This window comes from Porites lutea, chromosome 11 (assembly GCF_958299795.1).
Source record: "Porites lutea chromosome 11, jaPorLute2.1, whole genome shotgun sequence".
NCBI lineage: Eukaryota > Metazoa > Cnidaria > Anthozoa > Scleractinia > Poritidae > Porites > Porites lutea.
This window is the reverse complement of record NC_133211.1, coordinates 26874958-26891118: the sequence shown is the minus strand read 5'-3', so window position 1 is coordinate 26891118 and position 16161 is coordinate 26874958. Positions and strand designations below refer to the sequence as shown.

General features: G+C 39.1%; 1 protein-coding gene across 4 annotated transcripts in view; it reads right to left on the bottom strand.

The window, feature by feature from the left end:
- The window catches only part of LOC140952952 (uncharacterized), a 28547-nt gene that overhangs the window by 5991 nt on the left and 6395 nt on the right, over positions 1 to 16161 (bottom strand). For 3 of the 4 annotated variants that reach the window (XM_073402414.1, XM_073402416.1, XM_073402417.1), the window contains exons 2-12: positions 13882 to 14026; positions 11839 to 11947; positions 8702 to 8813; positions 8110 to 8160; positions 7685 to 7789; positions 6424 to 6698; positions 5668 to 5786; positions 4733 to 5052; positions 3505 to 3617; positions 2804 to 2969; positions 1486 to 1627 (exon numbers count right to left, since the gene is read on the bottom strand). In XM_073402414.1, the coding sequence (XP_073258515.1) occupies positions 1486 to 1627; positions 2804 to 2969; positions 3505 to 3617; positions 4733 to 5052; positions 5668 to 5786; positions 6424 to 6698; positions 7685 to 7789; positions 8110 to 8160; positions 8702 to 8813; positions 11839 to 11947; positions 13882 to 14026 (1657 nt within the window). Of the gene's footprint in view, positions 1 to 1485; positions 1628 to 2803; positions 2970 to 3504; positions 3618 to 4732; positions 5053 to 5667; positions 5787 to 6423; positions 6699 to 7684; positions 7790 to 8109; positions 8161 to 8701; positions 8814 to 11838; positions 11948 to 13881; positions 14030 to 16161 lie in introns of all 4 variants that reach the window. The other variant, XM_073402415.1, reaches the window with a different exon arrangement.

Sequence of the window (16161 nt, the reverse complement as noted above, 5' to 3'; positions counted from 1 at the left end):
GATATTTTTTTAATAGTAAGTAGATTTAGTGTGTAGCACTTCTTGATTTTTTTGCAAAGGCACAAGAAGCACGAGAATTGATTAAAAATTGTGAGTTAAACCTCTATGTATCACGCGATGGCCTGTCTCACTGTACCAAAATTATTATATCTCGGTGAGCATTCGGAAGTCAGCCAAGCGTGGTCATTGCACGCGTGCTGAACAAGAATGCTGTATAATGACAGACTAGAAACAATAGACAACTCCCAAAGCACAAACTCAGCCAAAACGCTAAAAATCTTCAATGTTCACTCAAGTTTGGGCTTATAGAAGATAATGTCACAGTTTTTCAATGACCATGAAATTCAGAGTCCGGGTAGTTAGTTAATCAATTGTGGCCCTGTAAAAATTTGAAGGAAAAAAAACTACGAATTTTTAAGAAAATGCTTTTTTCGTGAGAAGGACTCCTAAACGCTGACAAACGTCAACAAATAGCGAAAACTATAATTTCTATATGTTTGCTTTGCTCGAAATCGCGCGCATTTACAAGGCCCTAAAGCGTTTTGCTGACTTGCAAGGACCCATCTGTTATAACGATGCCCAAAATAAAGAGATGAATCTCATAGTTTATTAGATATAATCCGTGTAAAGTTTGCTTATCATTTTCGCATAAATTATGACCTAAATTTGGAAACCGCTGAATTTCTCGAATTGGGTCTTTGCGATTTTGGTGAAACTCTGTTCAGCGTAAGGCACTAATGCGCACTATGTGTAGCCGAGAGATTTTTACGAAAAAATGCCGGCAACAGCAGATTTTTGACTCAGACCTCAAAGGGGCGTGGCATTATAACCACGTGACATTTACTCCGATCGCCCAAAATTTTATGTTATATTGTAGATTGATCTATATGTTATCCATTCTATGTGTTAGACTTACGATAAAAGTAAAGGTGGGGATACCAGAGAGCTTCAAAGTAGGATGGTACCCCCCCAAAAAAACTGGGTCGAGTCACCTTAAGGAAACATTCTCTTCTCTTCTCTTCTCTTCTCTTCGACAGAGTTGACGTGGGAAATGTCGTTTGGAACAATAGGGCCATTTATACGAGGAAAAATAAGACGCGTCCTAAATAAGACGCGAACTTTCCGTATAAACGGCACATTTCGTCTAAAATAAGACGCGGCTTAGCTAAGACGCGTCTTATTAGATAAGACGCGTCTTATTGTTCCTCGTATAAATGGCCCTAATGTGTCTTTTCTAATATTGATGCCGCAGGTAGATTCTGGTTAATTGACTAACAAACAAACTAAATAAATAAATAGAATAAAATTAAAAAGACAAGCAGGTTAACATTGAAAGCCAGCTAGGAGAGTTGGGTATAGTTTTAAAAACCAAGGCAGAATTAATTGGAACGAAGCCAATGAGAGACACTTTCTTTTCTGAAAATTCAGTGACCCAAATCTCTTCTAGCATTGACCTTAATCACTGTTTGTAAGAGCATTACTAACCAGCCATCTAATGTGTCTTTGCTATCCTCATCCTTGACGTCTTCAGATGCTCTTCTACAAAGTCTGAACACGTGATCAGGGGCGCTCCAAGCCATTTGCAGTCTCAAGGGACACACGTGATCTGCGACCTCTTCTCTGTCATCTGTCACGTGTAAGAAGGTAGGAAAAATGTAAGGACAAGACTATACAGCGGGGACACTAAACAATCATTGACAAAACTCATTGGACGCTTCAGCGAAAGCGTTTTCATCTTCGATGTTTCTTCTGTTAGGCCTGAGACGAACCAAACTCTAATTTGGGTAGACCTAAGGTAAGTTGAGATTGTTTGTTGGGTCAGACGTCAAAATTAGGACGCGTAAATCCAATCAACTGAAACAGACCAAAACGCAATTTTAATAAATTTTCTTCCCAACGAGGCTAAATATACAATATCATACAAATTTTTAATTTATTAGTTTAGTTCGTCGCAAGTGAGGATCGACGTTTGTCCCAGACACGATCTTCAGACGTTCTACCCGTTTGAAGCAGACGGATGCTGATACAACGTGTTGGACGATCCAAACTCATTCAGACGAACTTAACTGAGCCAGACGTCGAACTTTTTATGAATTTACAACTCATTAAGTTTGGTTCGTCTCATGAAAAGTTCGACAATTGGCCTTGGCCTTAGTTTTGGTCCGAACTTAAGTAGAAATGAACACCTCCTTCCCTGCAAGAAAAATTAAAAAAAAAAAACACCCGCAATGTTGACCAACACTTACCGCGTCGGGATGTCAGGTGAAGAAAACACTGAAAACGTTTGTGGGGTTGGGATATATTCCATGAACCACTGCAGGGAGTCTCAAAAATTCTTACGATAATTGCAGAGACCAGAGAAGTGAACCCTTAATCAAGGAGTGTCCTAAACTACAGTTTTTTTGCTAGCTGACTAAATGAAATCCTATGGACTGAAATTTCTTCCGTAACACCTTTTGCCTCGTTTGTTTTTGTATTTCTTTCTTTCTTTTTTTTTTTTTATCGCGGCAGGATTAGTTCAGTTGGTAGAGCGCTTGACTGCAGAGCGGGAGGTCGCAAGTTCGATTCCTGGGCCAGACCAACACTCAAAGTCTTAAAATAACTGAGAAATGAAGGTACTCCCTTTGCCTTGCAAACGGCTCGACTTTCGCGTACCTCGGACAACAACGTAAAATGGCGGTTCCGTCTCCAGTAGGAGACGTAAAAATAGCGTCCCCAGTAAGTACTTCCTTGCTAAATACCTTGACACTCAAATAAAGTGCTTTTTTCTTTGTTTTTCAAGGAAACAAATCCATGGCTTTACCTTCGTTCTCTTCGGAAACCTCCACCAGGTAGTATTCACTGACTTTACCAGGCAACTTAAACTTCTTGACTATGATACCCAGAGCTTCTGAACATGGAGTCTTTGGTGACAGGGGAATGGAACGATAGTCAAGATCATCTTCATACCCTTCCAGTTCAAACAGCATCTGTGAGGAAATCGCAGACCAAAGTAAAAAATGTGGTAAAAATAGCGCGAAATATGAACTCATAATTGATAAAGAACGCTGTATTTGGCCACGTTTACATCAACTGTTATTTTGCTTATCTCTCTTGGTTAGTCTCCTAAAGAGACGAATGCAATTTTGATGAAGTTCTAGAGGTAGCATCACAGGCGTCCCAAGCTCACGTACGTTACGAGAGTAAAATGTAATTTACATTCCTGACGACCGAGTTGGTATCGCGTTACAAGCGCTCGTTGAGACGTTGTATGAGAAATAATATACTGAGGTCTACACGAACGATAAATATCGTGATATTTTACATACAATAAAGAAGATTCATCTTTGATGTATCTAAGCGTGAATTCATCGATTTAGTCGAATTTTGGCTCTACTGCGTTACCCCTGTAACTCCATTCATAAGACAAACGAATTTCACCCTCGTAACGTAAGCTTAGGACGCCCGTGGTAGTATCAAATCTACCCTCGCAAGGATTATTCACAGATTTTCTGGCGCACTTACCTTGATGACTCCGTCGCTTGTACACCGCAATTCAAAGCGATGTTTGTCAGGATCAGACCAGCTGCACTGAAGCAACAGAGGGCAGTCCGTGTCTGACAGATCGCTATAAGAACCTGAGGAAAATACAACATTCGTCATGTGGTAAGATGATGGTCAAGCAGAGTATTTGGCATCCTCGGAGTCGACCCAGGGGTAGTCAGTTGGGTCGGGAAAAAAGGCGCCACGAAATTCTTCAAGCACGGGCGAAAAAGCTTGAAAATACTCCTCGCGCCTTTTCCGGTTCCGACTCTGCAACTGACTGCCCCTGAGTCGACTTCGAGGATGAGTATTTAGTGGCTCATTTACCATGCGTGGAAGATGAAAATAAACGCAAAATACTAGACGCACATCAAGTTTTATTTGCGTGTACTGGATGCCTCTATAGTATGAATTCAATTCGTTTGATAGACCACTGAAGAAGCTACTTTTCACACGATATAAAAACAAAACTTCTCACTTTGACCATACAAAAGCTTGATCACGGAATATATTCATCCTTATATGTGACGTCAGCTGAGCTTTGATTTTGGCGCTTTATTTACTTATTTAACAGAGAGGAGAAGTATGACGTCACCTTACCATGGGAGCAAAATTTCTGCACCTCAACAATCTTTCTTGATATTTGCATTGTCGAACGATGGAAGAAAAGTATGGTCTACCGTTTTGTTCCATCATGCACAGGAAAGTCATACACGTCATTTTTTCCCCCGTTTTTTCTGCCATATTTGCAGGACCACGGTTTGTTGAGGTCCAGAGATTTTACTACCATGGCAACGAAACATGGCATAGCGATCTCTCCTCTGTACTGACGTGTGTTGGGTATTTAGTTCGTTCTTTAACGCATTAAATTTTGTTCAGACTATGTTTTTCTACACCTTGGCCTTGTCGGGAACTGTACTCACATTGTGGGTGGCTCCTCCTAAAATGTTCTACAATTGGTATAGGATTTAATGGAGCCGAAACCAATCGTGGAATTGCACACATTTTAGGCATCCTACTGATGAACAGTTACGACATAGGGATATTTCAAGCAACAACAGTTTGCTGTCTGTCCCCTTTGAACTGTAAATTCAAAGGCGTCGACTGTGAAACATCCCATTATCCTTGATCTAGGCTTCAAGAGAAGCCAGTAAGAAGAGCAACAGATAACAAACAGCACACAAAAAAGTATAAAAACTGCAAGACTAACCTCCTTTTCCTAGACTTTTTTCAGAGATGTAAAACCGTCGTGGATCGTCCACTACTGCATATTTTCCTAAAACAAGTTTGATGACCTCAGCACACGTGGTAGTCATGTTAATCATGAAGCTACAGTAATTCATTTCTTCAGACAGTGCAGTGGGCCATATCCGTACCAGACCCTGCGGTCCAGCTTGCAGTAGGTATTGCATGGTAGGGTTGAGCTTTTTTGATGGTGATGACGATGATGATGTATGGTGATGCTGGAACAGTTTTGTAAGTTTTGATGAGCCGGAACCGATAGAGAGGCTCTCCAACAGTTTAGAGACACTGTAGTAAGTAAATGCAACAAGTAACTTCAGAATTAGGAGGTTATGCAATCACGACGAACACGGCAGTGAAAACGTCCTTATAAAACTGAACTTGCGTTCCTCTTTCAGTTTAACGCGTTTATTTAGCCTCGCTTAGTTTTTCAAATATAAACTTTCTCGGGAGTTGAATTCTCAAGGACTGTATTCGACTTCAAAAGAAGATGGGAAATTTTTGTCGTGGTGTGTTCACGCCCTCCATAAAACGTGGCATTGGGTAGTCTCACGTCTTAGTCGAGCAGCAGACGTGATCCACGCGTACAGCTGTTTTATTTTGCTCGCAAGACCTTTAGTTTCTTTAGGCCTTCGCTGCCGTTATCCTCCTGGTTGCCTAGGCAATAGCCTATTTACTCCAATTTCTCTTGGGTGTTACAGTCGCACCAAAAGAAGTTGAAAACAATGCTCGCGCAAAATTTGGAAAACAAGGTGTATTATGAGCAATTCGAAAGCGGTGCATTTGTTTTTTTCAAATTTCACAAATTTGGAATTTTTGTCTATTTTGTTTATTTTCGACACCACTTCTGGAGATGAAAGGGTTTAAACCAATGTAAAGCACAAAAATTAAACACTTTCATACCCCTTGTGTTTCTTATGCTGCTTTTCACTTTTAGGTTCTTTTTCTCCTAACTTGTCCTTATCTTTAGAGGATTTTCTTTGTTTCTTTCCTTTTTTCCCCTTGTCCTTTGTATCATGGACCTAAAACAAGAACAGACAGTTATATATCAAAAAAATAGTTTGGGTGATTGGTAATACAAAAGTCATGACTCTACAAGCACCGTGGGAAAAGAAACTCCCCACGGCACCGGGTATTTACCCCGCGGTACTTTAGCCGGGTATTTACCCGCTCAAGTCTGTTTACCGTACAGGGCTGAGTTGCTCAAAGCATGGTTAGCTTTAACCATTGGTTAAGCAGTATCAAAACCAATACGTTGTCAAGGTATTAAACGCTGGTTAACGCTAACCATGCTTCGAGCAACTGGGCCCAGGTCGCCAGGTGCAAAGAGTCTTTTACGCGGGAATTTCATAGACAGCTCACTGGATGTTTTTAATCATGGCAATTAGAAAGGCGAGATAGTGGCTGTGGCAGTCGCTTCCTCTGAAATTTTTCATGTGTCCGAGTCTATGTGCCAGGTGAAATTTTACCTTGAAAAGAAGCGATAGGATCGATTTCCGCAGCTCTCCCTCCCGAGCAGCGGCTCGGTAATCGATCCAAAGAGAAGCAGTCACACCACAGTTGAGTACCTTTTCCCACAAGAGAGAGGCTCAGTGTAGCCGCAACTAATATCACAAATTTTCTTTTGGAGACTACAACAACAAAGGCATTTATACTTACATTATAGTCCCTGGGCATAGTATCTGACTGTGACCACGAGGGAGGAGGGGGTGGGGGAGGCATGTCCGGATGATGATCATGGCTACCTCCAGACATGCTGCTGGATATTGATCCTGTTTCTGACGCCATCTGATATCCTGTTTCACTGTCACGCGGTGAAGATGATCCAGTGGATGAGCCGATACCAAGCTCGGCTTGAAAAGCTGGTGATCGTAGAGCATTGAGGACAGCCATAATTTTCATCCTCTCCTGTTCCGATGCCGACTGCAGAGCACCTGTGGAAGTTATCAAGCATTATTACATTAACTATGCACAACTGTATCTCAACTGACACAGGTAACTGAAGATAATGATCATTTTTACTTGTGTTTGGTATCGCCTAATCATCTATTACTGCAGGGCTCCCTATTTTTCCCAGCCCTAAAAAAACTGAAACGTGTTCAACATGCTACTTTCTATATTAAAAGCTCCAACTGGAACAACAAGCTGAAACATGTATCAACATCTTGAAACAGGTTAAACATGCTAAGTCCTAAACTGGTTTTTTGTTTAAAATGTTTCTATATTGACGGTATTAAAAAATCCAACTGAAACGGGTTCAACATGCTGAAACATGTTTCAACACGGTAAGTCCTGAATTGGCCTTTTGTTAAAAATGTTTCTATATTGACGTTACTAAAAGGTCCAAAAGTTTTTTGAAGTTATCAAAAGTTCCTGTCATCCAGCTCGTTACACGCCACGATGAAGTGCTAAGCAACTCTTGCTTTCTTATAAGTTATCTGGCTTAATTGGCTACATCTCTCATTCACGACAAGAAGTTGATTGTAAAACAGGAGATACTACTTCGTCATTCGACCATGAAGCGGCAAAAATCTCGCCTTCGCCAAAGACTCTGCTCACCCGGCACCACGTTATCATCTTCGCCGGGAAGAGAAAGTTTTTCTCTGCTAGAGTTAAACAGACTTTTAATTCAATTTCAAGTTATCAACTACAGCATAGTCACCTCCATTAACTATGACTACAGCAATTGTTGATGGTTAGCGGAGATGCTGAATGCAACCCTGGGCATGATAAAGTTAAAGGAAAACGAGTAGTTTGCTCGAGTTGCTCTAGAACGATCACTAGCAGCCATTTTTAATTGTCCCAGCAAAATAAAAAAAGATGTAAGAAATTTCGTTATCTAGCGATAAAAGATTTTCCCTAAAAGCTTCAAAACATGACAGCATCATTACTACTTCACACAGTAAACATGATATATTACCTTGTATTTCCATTTCAAACATGTCCTCTTCTTCAGGATGAAAACGACGATAAATCTCAGACAAGATAACTTCACGTTCATCAGGAGAGTCAATCCCAATTTCCTCTGCAAAGAGGAAGAGAAAGTAACATAAACTATTGTAACATGAATAAATGGGTATCAGGCGCATGTACAGCAGTTTCTCTAAAGGTGTAGTTCGTTAGCTAATGCCAAGTATAAACTATAGAATTAGTTTTACTATAAAATATACAAAATCCGGAGCAAGAGCCGCGATCCTGTCACAATAAAAAGACAACCCATCGACAATTTCTCTGAGCTATGATGGAAAAGCACTAAATCACAAAAAGTCAATCCACCAAACTGGTCATCTTCTTTGCAAATAACTGTAAATGATGGTACAGTAAGACACAAGGTAACAGACTCACCAAGTAACTGGAAATTGATATTCTTGAGCATCTTTCCATCAACGTGATTCTCTGAATGTAAGAAAAAGAAAAAAAAGTAATTTATCACAGATGAAACTCTTATTGATGTTATAGTAGAATACTTAGTTATCAAGCCCCTCAATTATTCAACCAAAACTGCAGAAATCCCTTCCACCATCAAACACTGCACGTTTTTGTCAGTTTAATTCTTGATGGATACTATGCTGATTTTTTGACAAAAATAAAAATATTAGTAATAGCTAACGATAAGCTTTCCTCAAACAAATTGTGAGCAGTTAAAAATAATTATTATTATGATCTGTAAGGTCTGCTCTAGCACAAGCAAATAGAAAATAACTTTATTTTGACAGTAAACCAATGTTTGAGTCACTTTGTTTTTTGTAGAATTAGTTTCAGGCTAGTGGACCTTACCAGCATATGAGAAGGGACATCACTAGAATCCTGTTTTGCTTATGGATTTACTGGATTTATTGGTGAGCCAGTGAGCTTATGACCAGGATTATAAAGTTATTTTTTTCTGATCCTTCACCCACTCAACAGTGCATGCAGGTCACTGTCTCCAAGACTGTACCTTTGAACTCTGCTGTAAAATGTCCCAGTCCAATAAAATCCAGCCAGTCTACACAATCCTCTTCTGTCCACACATCCAAAGCCAGGTTGTGAAACCTCTTCTCATCTCTTGGCTAAAAATTTGATAAAATACAAACATGCCAAATAATAAACTACATAGTTACAGTCTGCTGTATGAAGCCCTTGGAAGCAGTTACACAATAGGGAACTCAGGCATTGAAGTGGTTGTTTATTGAAGTGGTCCCTCATTAGAAGAGACTATATCAGGGGACATCACAGACCTTGTCAAGTCACACCCAACCCTACATGTACACTTAGCTCTTAAAATCCCAATATCAGCAAGCATATTCTCTTCACTGTTCTCTGAACATATCCTATGTGGTGCTGATTAGAAGAATTTGTTTCTAATCTGAATGTTAGCATGTAAAATGAAAATACATATACACTGTAGAACCTGATTTAATGTCAATTTGGTACAACAGGCATTATGTGGGGGCACTCTGCTGGATTTTGTGGGTAACAGCGCAAGAAACACAAGGTAAAGGAAAAGAGAAAAATATCACCTGTAGATAGGTTATTGTTCTGTCTATTCTGCCCACAAATCTGCCTCCAAAGAATGACCAATCAAAAGGTGTTAAAATTATCGACAAATATGTTTGCCACTAACGCTGCCAAATGTGTTTACATAACAAAGAATTCCATCAATCAAAGTGAGGAGTCACACCGATGTTGTGATTACGATCTTTTGTTTACGTCTTTCAGGTGCATGTGGATTAACAAGAAAGCCAGAAAGTTCCAGAACCATGGACCATGAAGTGAGCAGGAGAAACAAACTACAAGAATGTGCTGTGTGCTCTTGCTAACTCTATACTAGAAATAGAGACTAATGTGTGAAGTGGTGTATGCACATGAAATGCACAAAATTTACAGAGAAAAGGAAATTGCTTAACATGTCTCACTAAGCATTGAGTGCAGATTTACCAACTTTCACTTTGTTAAAAAAATGAATACGCCATTTCTTGTTTTCTGCTTTGCAATATGGGGTGAAAGATGCAGCAGATTTCCATTGACTTTAACAGCTTGCATCACAAGCATCAATTACCACTTATTGTGTGATACAAATCGGCTAAGAGAAAGTTAAGTTCACCAAATCAACATTTGGAAGAAACAGAGCAATAACCTGTCTACAGGCATCGTTTTACATTTTTCCCTTCCTCCCTCTGAAGTGTTTTAAACTAAGCCATTTCTATGGGACTAAATTAAAAGACTGCTTTCATTGATGCTTAAACCTAATGTAAAACCCCCTCTTACAGAAAAGACCCAGATACATACGTGTATATTAAAGTTACATGCAACTCAGAGTTAAACAACCCCAAAACGTGTTGGCCAGAACCTCTTTAGAACCTCTAATTTAAAAGGTTCTTGTTGACCCGAAGCTCTGTTGTTTCAGAGTTGGGGTTCATTGTTAGTTTTGTTTGGGTTAGGGCTATCTATTGTTTCTAAACCAATCCTGTGAACCGTTCTTAGAGCTTCCAGCCCACAGGGTTGTCAGAAAGTTTTCAAGTAGACAGCTGAGTTGTCAAAGTAAGAGGCCAGTCCAGGGGTATTTTCTTTAAAAAACGTCATCTGCAAAGAAATGCCAAGCAGAGTAGCTGGCTGATACTAACCAAGTAGGCAGCACTTTTCGCCAGCAGCCAGCTACTTTTGACAACTGTGAGCCCACCCCCCAAAACAGGTTGCAATACGCATACCAGTACAGTCGACTCCCGATAGCTTGAACCCTCAATAACTTGAACCTCCAGCTTACTCGCAGAAATTTTGTTTCACTTAAGAAACTTTCTATACAATATTGTACCTTTAAGGTGATTCCCTAGTTTTGCACTGCGCATCTCTTACTGCGCATAACAAGATGGCCGCCGTAAAAAAGAGCATGTGAAGTAATATTATTAAAATGAAGTTGACTGAAGAGAAACGCTATTGGAATTTTTGCTTGCTGTTGTTTCTTGCCGAGGTGAGACTCAATGTGCATAACGTAAGCAGTATGCGTGTTGCTGAGTTCGACCTCCTATCGGAGAACCTCGATAGTGGATGTTTAACTTGTGCTTACTCACTTTGATTTTCATTTAAACACTTTCTTTATCACATTGTGTCCTAAATGTGATATCTCGATGTAAATTCTGTAAAAACGGATTTTTTAATACTTTCTTCCCCCTTTCACATTATCACATACATTCTATTTTGAAACTCGCCCCAGTCCTCTCTCAAAAATCGGAGAAAATGTGTTCGGTGCGCACTTTGTGCAGCTCTACCGCAAAAACGAGTACGGTGACCCCCATTTTTTATTTCATGATTTTAATAAGGACAGTGCTTCCTTTCGATGAGAAAGAAAATGGCACAAATATATGTTCAGTTTTTTGGCAATTTTACTAAATTGTACGGATTGAGCCATCACGGTCGAAAAGCGCGCGTCCAATTTAATTCTACTTTGGAGTGTAAAGTAAAAACAAGGGCATTAAAAGGCATTTTTCTGGTACGTAAGTGGATAAACAATACATTAAAGTCAAATTCTGTGTGATGTCACCTGCATCATCGAAAAAATCTCTCCTTTTTGTCTAGTTTTGCGCTGCCCGCGGTTTTTGTAAAAGGGTCCTAAATAGCCGTATTTGTCAGCAATGTGACGTCAAAACGAGCACGGTGACCCCCACTTTTTATTACTTTTTTATCATCTTCTTGACTTGTTACATCAGTGTACCAAGTTTTATCTAAAATCTATGTTAGGTTCTTTTACTATGGAATCACCTTAACTCAAACCACAATTTTAAGCACGTGACAAGGTGAAAAAAAGCAGTGAACTGCAGTTCAACTCGTTGAATTTATTTCGAAACAACTATGTATTCTTTTGTTAGTCCAATTTAAATACAATGTTCAACCCTGTATTGATTAATCAAGCTTTGTTTTTTAATTCCGTTTCCAAAAAAAAATTCTTCTTGATTTCTACTGAAGGTTTGAGTTATCGGGAGTCAGCTGTATATGTAATCTGATATGCACATCTGGGACTCATATATAGTGGACCTCAATAACAATTCTCCCAGTCCTTGCATGGTGTTCATTACAGTTTATTGAGGGTTAACAGTGTACCTGCTGTTCCAGTAAAGAAGGAGGTATAACAGGAGATGGTGCATGAACTTCATAACCATAATCCATGATGTGTACTTCTCCTGCATCATCTCTGTCTCCCTCATCAGAACTTTAACACAACAAAGAAAGTCTATTAATCTTTTAAATCACCATGAACACCTTGTTTTTGTACCAAAACATGTGTAAGTGGCTATAATATTAACAAAATACTTTTCAAGTAGCCATCTCTCCCCATTGTCACATGTCAGAATAATACGTAATGCTTAATCTTGAAAATTTGTTATTAACATCTGAAGAAAATATACCACAAGACTGTGCTATAAGAAAAACTGAAAGGAACCATGCTGCTCTGAAGCTGTGAAATATAGGGTTCCCAGCATATGATCGCTATGAAAGAAAATACAACTTCTAATCAAACAGGAGCAAAAATGAGGCACCAGGGAACATTAGGCTCTGCTAGAGCACAGTCTCATACCAGATACTTTTTTTAAGGGGGAGGGATTCTCATAGAAGCTGCCTTGTACATGTATTTGGGATGTGCTGTTGTCAGAAGTGTGGTATTCACACATGCTGTGCTTTCTTGGCACATCTTTCTGTTTTTTTTTGTTTTTTGTTTGGCTTAGTACACCTGACAAGGGTACTTGGAATTTAGTAAGTTCTTTGTTAGATAATTCAGTTCAACGGATTTCGTGTATACTGGATTCTGATGTCTTTACTTACTACTCCTTGGCATGGTATAGGTATTCAGGATGCACCAATGTGAGGGGTAGGACTTTCAAGCGATTTAATCAGGGATAGGGCACAGAAATCAAATATTTTGTTGAGAATAGGATGTCATTTGTGGTAAAATTTTGGACTTCTGGTACAAAGAATTAGAGTTTCTGGTTCAGCTAATCAAGGACAGGTTAGGGTTTTTTTAAAGCCAAGTCAAGAAAAGGGTTCCAAGATTGAAGCTGAGCACAACACTACCCAAAGATTCAGTACTACCCTTCATCCTGTCTCCCAGTATGATAGGAATTCCAACCTAGAATAGGGGAGGTGAAGGATTGCAGAAAATAAATTCAGAGGTTCAACAAATATGCCATAACAAATGTGCAGTTTTGTTCTACTTTTGATATTCAGTGAAAGCCAAAGGAGTGAGAAGCATTTTTCCCATACACAATTAGGAGCCACATCATTAAGCCAACAATAGAGTGGGATCAGAACTGCACTTACAAACAAGAATCACCACTTCTCACTAATTTATGAGATGATTCACCACATTCAGATGACTTATTAGGGACGTTAAGATCCAGGGACACAACGGCAAAACAACGTCACTTAAAGCAAATTTGCATTTTTTCAGTCTTTACCATGATTATTCCTACCGACTTACTTTGTCAAATGAAGGCAAACACTCCTGAAGTTGAATTCCAAGGGACCATATCCAAGTTCAGAAAGAGGAGTAAAATTTCATCATTGCTTCTTTATGTTCTCCATAAAATGCGAAATTAGTCACATTCACGTCTTAGTCATGCAAAAATGGCTAAGAAATGTACAAAAAAGTGTGCTGCATGTGTAAAGTTGTTGTTTTGCTTATTAAACCTATTGTCTTTTAGATGTTCTTGTTTCCGTCGTGTCATTGGATCTTAAAATCCCTGTTTTCTCCAGAATCTTGTCCATCACTTGAACAACCACTCAGACTTCGGTTGTAAGGCTGAGGCCTTTTTACAGCACAAGATGTTGCAAGTGAACAGTACTATCTTTTGCTATCTAACTAAAAATAAGACGGCCAAGACAAGAAAATCACTTGGGTGAGGCAAAAAAAAAAAAATGGTCGGGCAATGGAGAACGCCAACAAAACAGACTGAACTCCTAAACACCTTGTGGCATGAAGACTTCCCACAAACTTGAAACCCATACTCCCAGATGTGTGTGAGAAAAATTATTTCCGCTTTGTTCATTCCTCAAACAGCAGAAAACCACCCTTCTGCAATCATGTGCCTTAGTAGCTGTTACAATCCCTGTAATACACAGTCTAACAAAAAAAGAACTCAAGACTACCTTGCAAACATGGGAGGAGGATCAAACAACATTTCATCAATTTCTTCCACTTCTGACTCAGAAAACACAGCAATATCCTGAACAGGAGAGTGTTGATCAAGCATTCCATTCTCCTCATCCCGGTCCAGGTCAGGATCCTCAATTCCTTCACAACAAAAATAATGAAAAAAATTTAATTACAGCTATGCTTAACGATGCAACCTATAGGAGTTTCAAATCTACTGACTATTCAAGCAGTCATTATGTAACCTTTTTTTCCTTCTTTAATTTGTGTTATGGTTATTTATGTAGTCATCAAATGGAATTCTTTTATTCATCAGATGTTTCATGAATATTTGGATAATACAAGCATATCTTTTACAGTGTCATTTACAGCAAAATAACAATGAAGCATGAACAACAAGACATGTCAATGAATATAGTACAGTTTGCCACTTGCAAGAAAAGGTTGCTCACTTTTAGACACCTCAAAGAGAGTTGCACTCAGTGATTTTGTTACAAATAATTATGGTGAGTCCTGTAGCCTGCGTAGCAAGTGTCTCCTTGCGAGGTTCATCTAGAAAGCTGGGACAAGAGCAAAAAAAAATGAATGATGGGGGAGGGGGAGGGGAAAGAAGGAACCGCTTGCCCACAAACCCCACGATTTTGAAAAACTGCGTTCGCCCACAAACGCAGCTTCTGATTCGCGCGGTGCGGGTAGTGTTGATTACTTAGCATTCGAAACATCAATCAAACCAGGTATGCTTTGTTTTCGTGCGTCACAGATCTGGTCTCATATGATTTGAGGTCGCAGATTACAAATTCTTTTGACTGATATTTATTTGAATCGTGTTTGCGCGAAGGTTTATGAGATCAGAGTCTTCAAAGTATAATTGGAGATCGAGCAGTGGAGACTAGGGAAGGCCAATTTATTGAGAATGACGGCGTGCGGATCTGACTGGAAAAAATGGACTTTTTGTTGGAGATAACATCAAAATAAATCAGAACATCAGTACTTGACACTAGCTAAAGCCGCCATGGACAAGCGATTTGTCAGCTTTTTGAAATGAAAAGATTCTTTTTGTTTATTGGAAATTTAGCGGCATCTATTGTAGAGAACATTTCAACACAGGCTGAAGAGCAGCCGCTCTGCAAAACTTATACCGGGTGGAGAAAATTGTTCCGGACAAATCATTTTTGACGTGTCGACAAGGTTTCAGACGAGATAAAGCCACACAATAAAAAACAAGAAATTCTGCAGCAATCGCTCATAGTTTTAACTTTCTTTTATCGTAAATCTTTTTTATTACAGTCCTTGCAATCGCCTGCAACGTGTTCTATTAGAGAACAAAGTAATTTTACAAATCTGCTAATCCAGGGGTAATCTGTTTGCTATAGTTCTATTTTGACGAGCTGTCAATTTACAAATGAACCGAACCGTGAAATATCAAGGGGCGTTTTCCAGAATCGTGGGGTTTGCGGGCAAGCGTTTCCTCTTCTCCCCTCCCCCTCCCCCTTTAACCGTTTTTTTGTTTCCTCTCTAAGTTTCGCGCAATAACTCGATTGGAAACGCTTGCTACGCAGGCTATGAGTCCTGGGACTCATCTTGTGAAAAATCATGAGTTCCAGTCCAGAACCAATGAAAATTGAAAATTGAAAATGCTCGGGTCTTAACCCTGTATGTAACCAGACAGTTAATTTGAAGACAGACTTCAAAACTCTGTATTACAGTACACTGAAAATAATACAATGTGACTGAAGTCCTTCTATTTTAAAGCACAAATAAGGCCAAATGAAATATGCATGGTTAAACAACAGTCATAACTGCCACAGTAATTACACGAACAGAATATTTCTACAAAAACACATGTTCAGATCGATCAATCGATCTCTGCATCCTGCGGGATGCATGTCATAAATTATTTTGCATTTTTGGGGATTTTTATGCGACAGGGACACTGGACACAGAGGTGACAAAATCACCCATTTTACTTTTCCCATGAGTGTCATATCAGAGACATCAACCTAGAGTTTATCACAGAGCAAAACATGCTTTAGCTTGGTAACACAAATAAAACAGAAAGGCTTGGAAAAATTAATAATAATTTTATAAAAAAACCCATATGATTAAAGCCTAATGAAATTAATTTTCAGATATAATTAAATTACACTATAAGGGCACAAGTTGCAGTAAGTTGTTCTTAGAAAAGAAATAAGATTATTGTTTTATCCAATCTTTTAACAATTCAACAGTCTTTCTCAAATAAAAAAGTAAATAAAAAAATGTTTTTGACCCTGAAT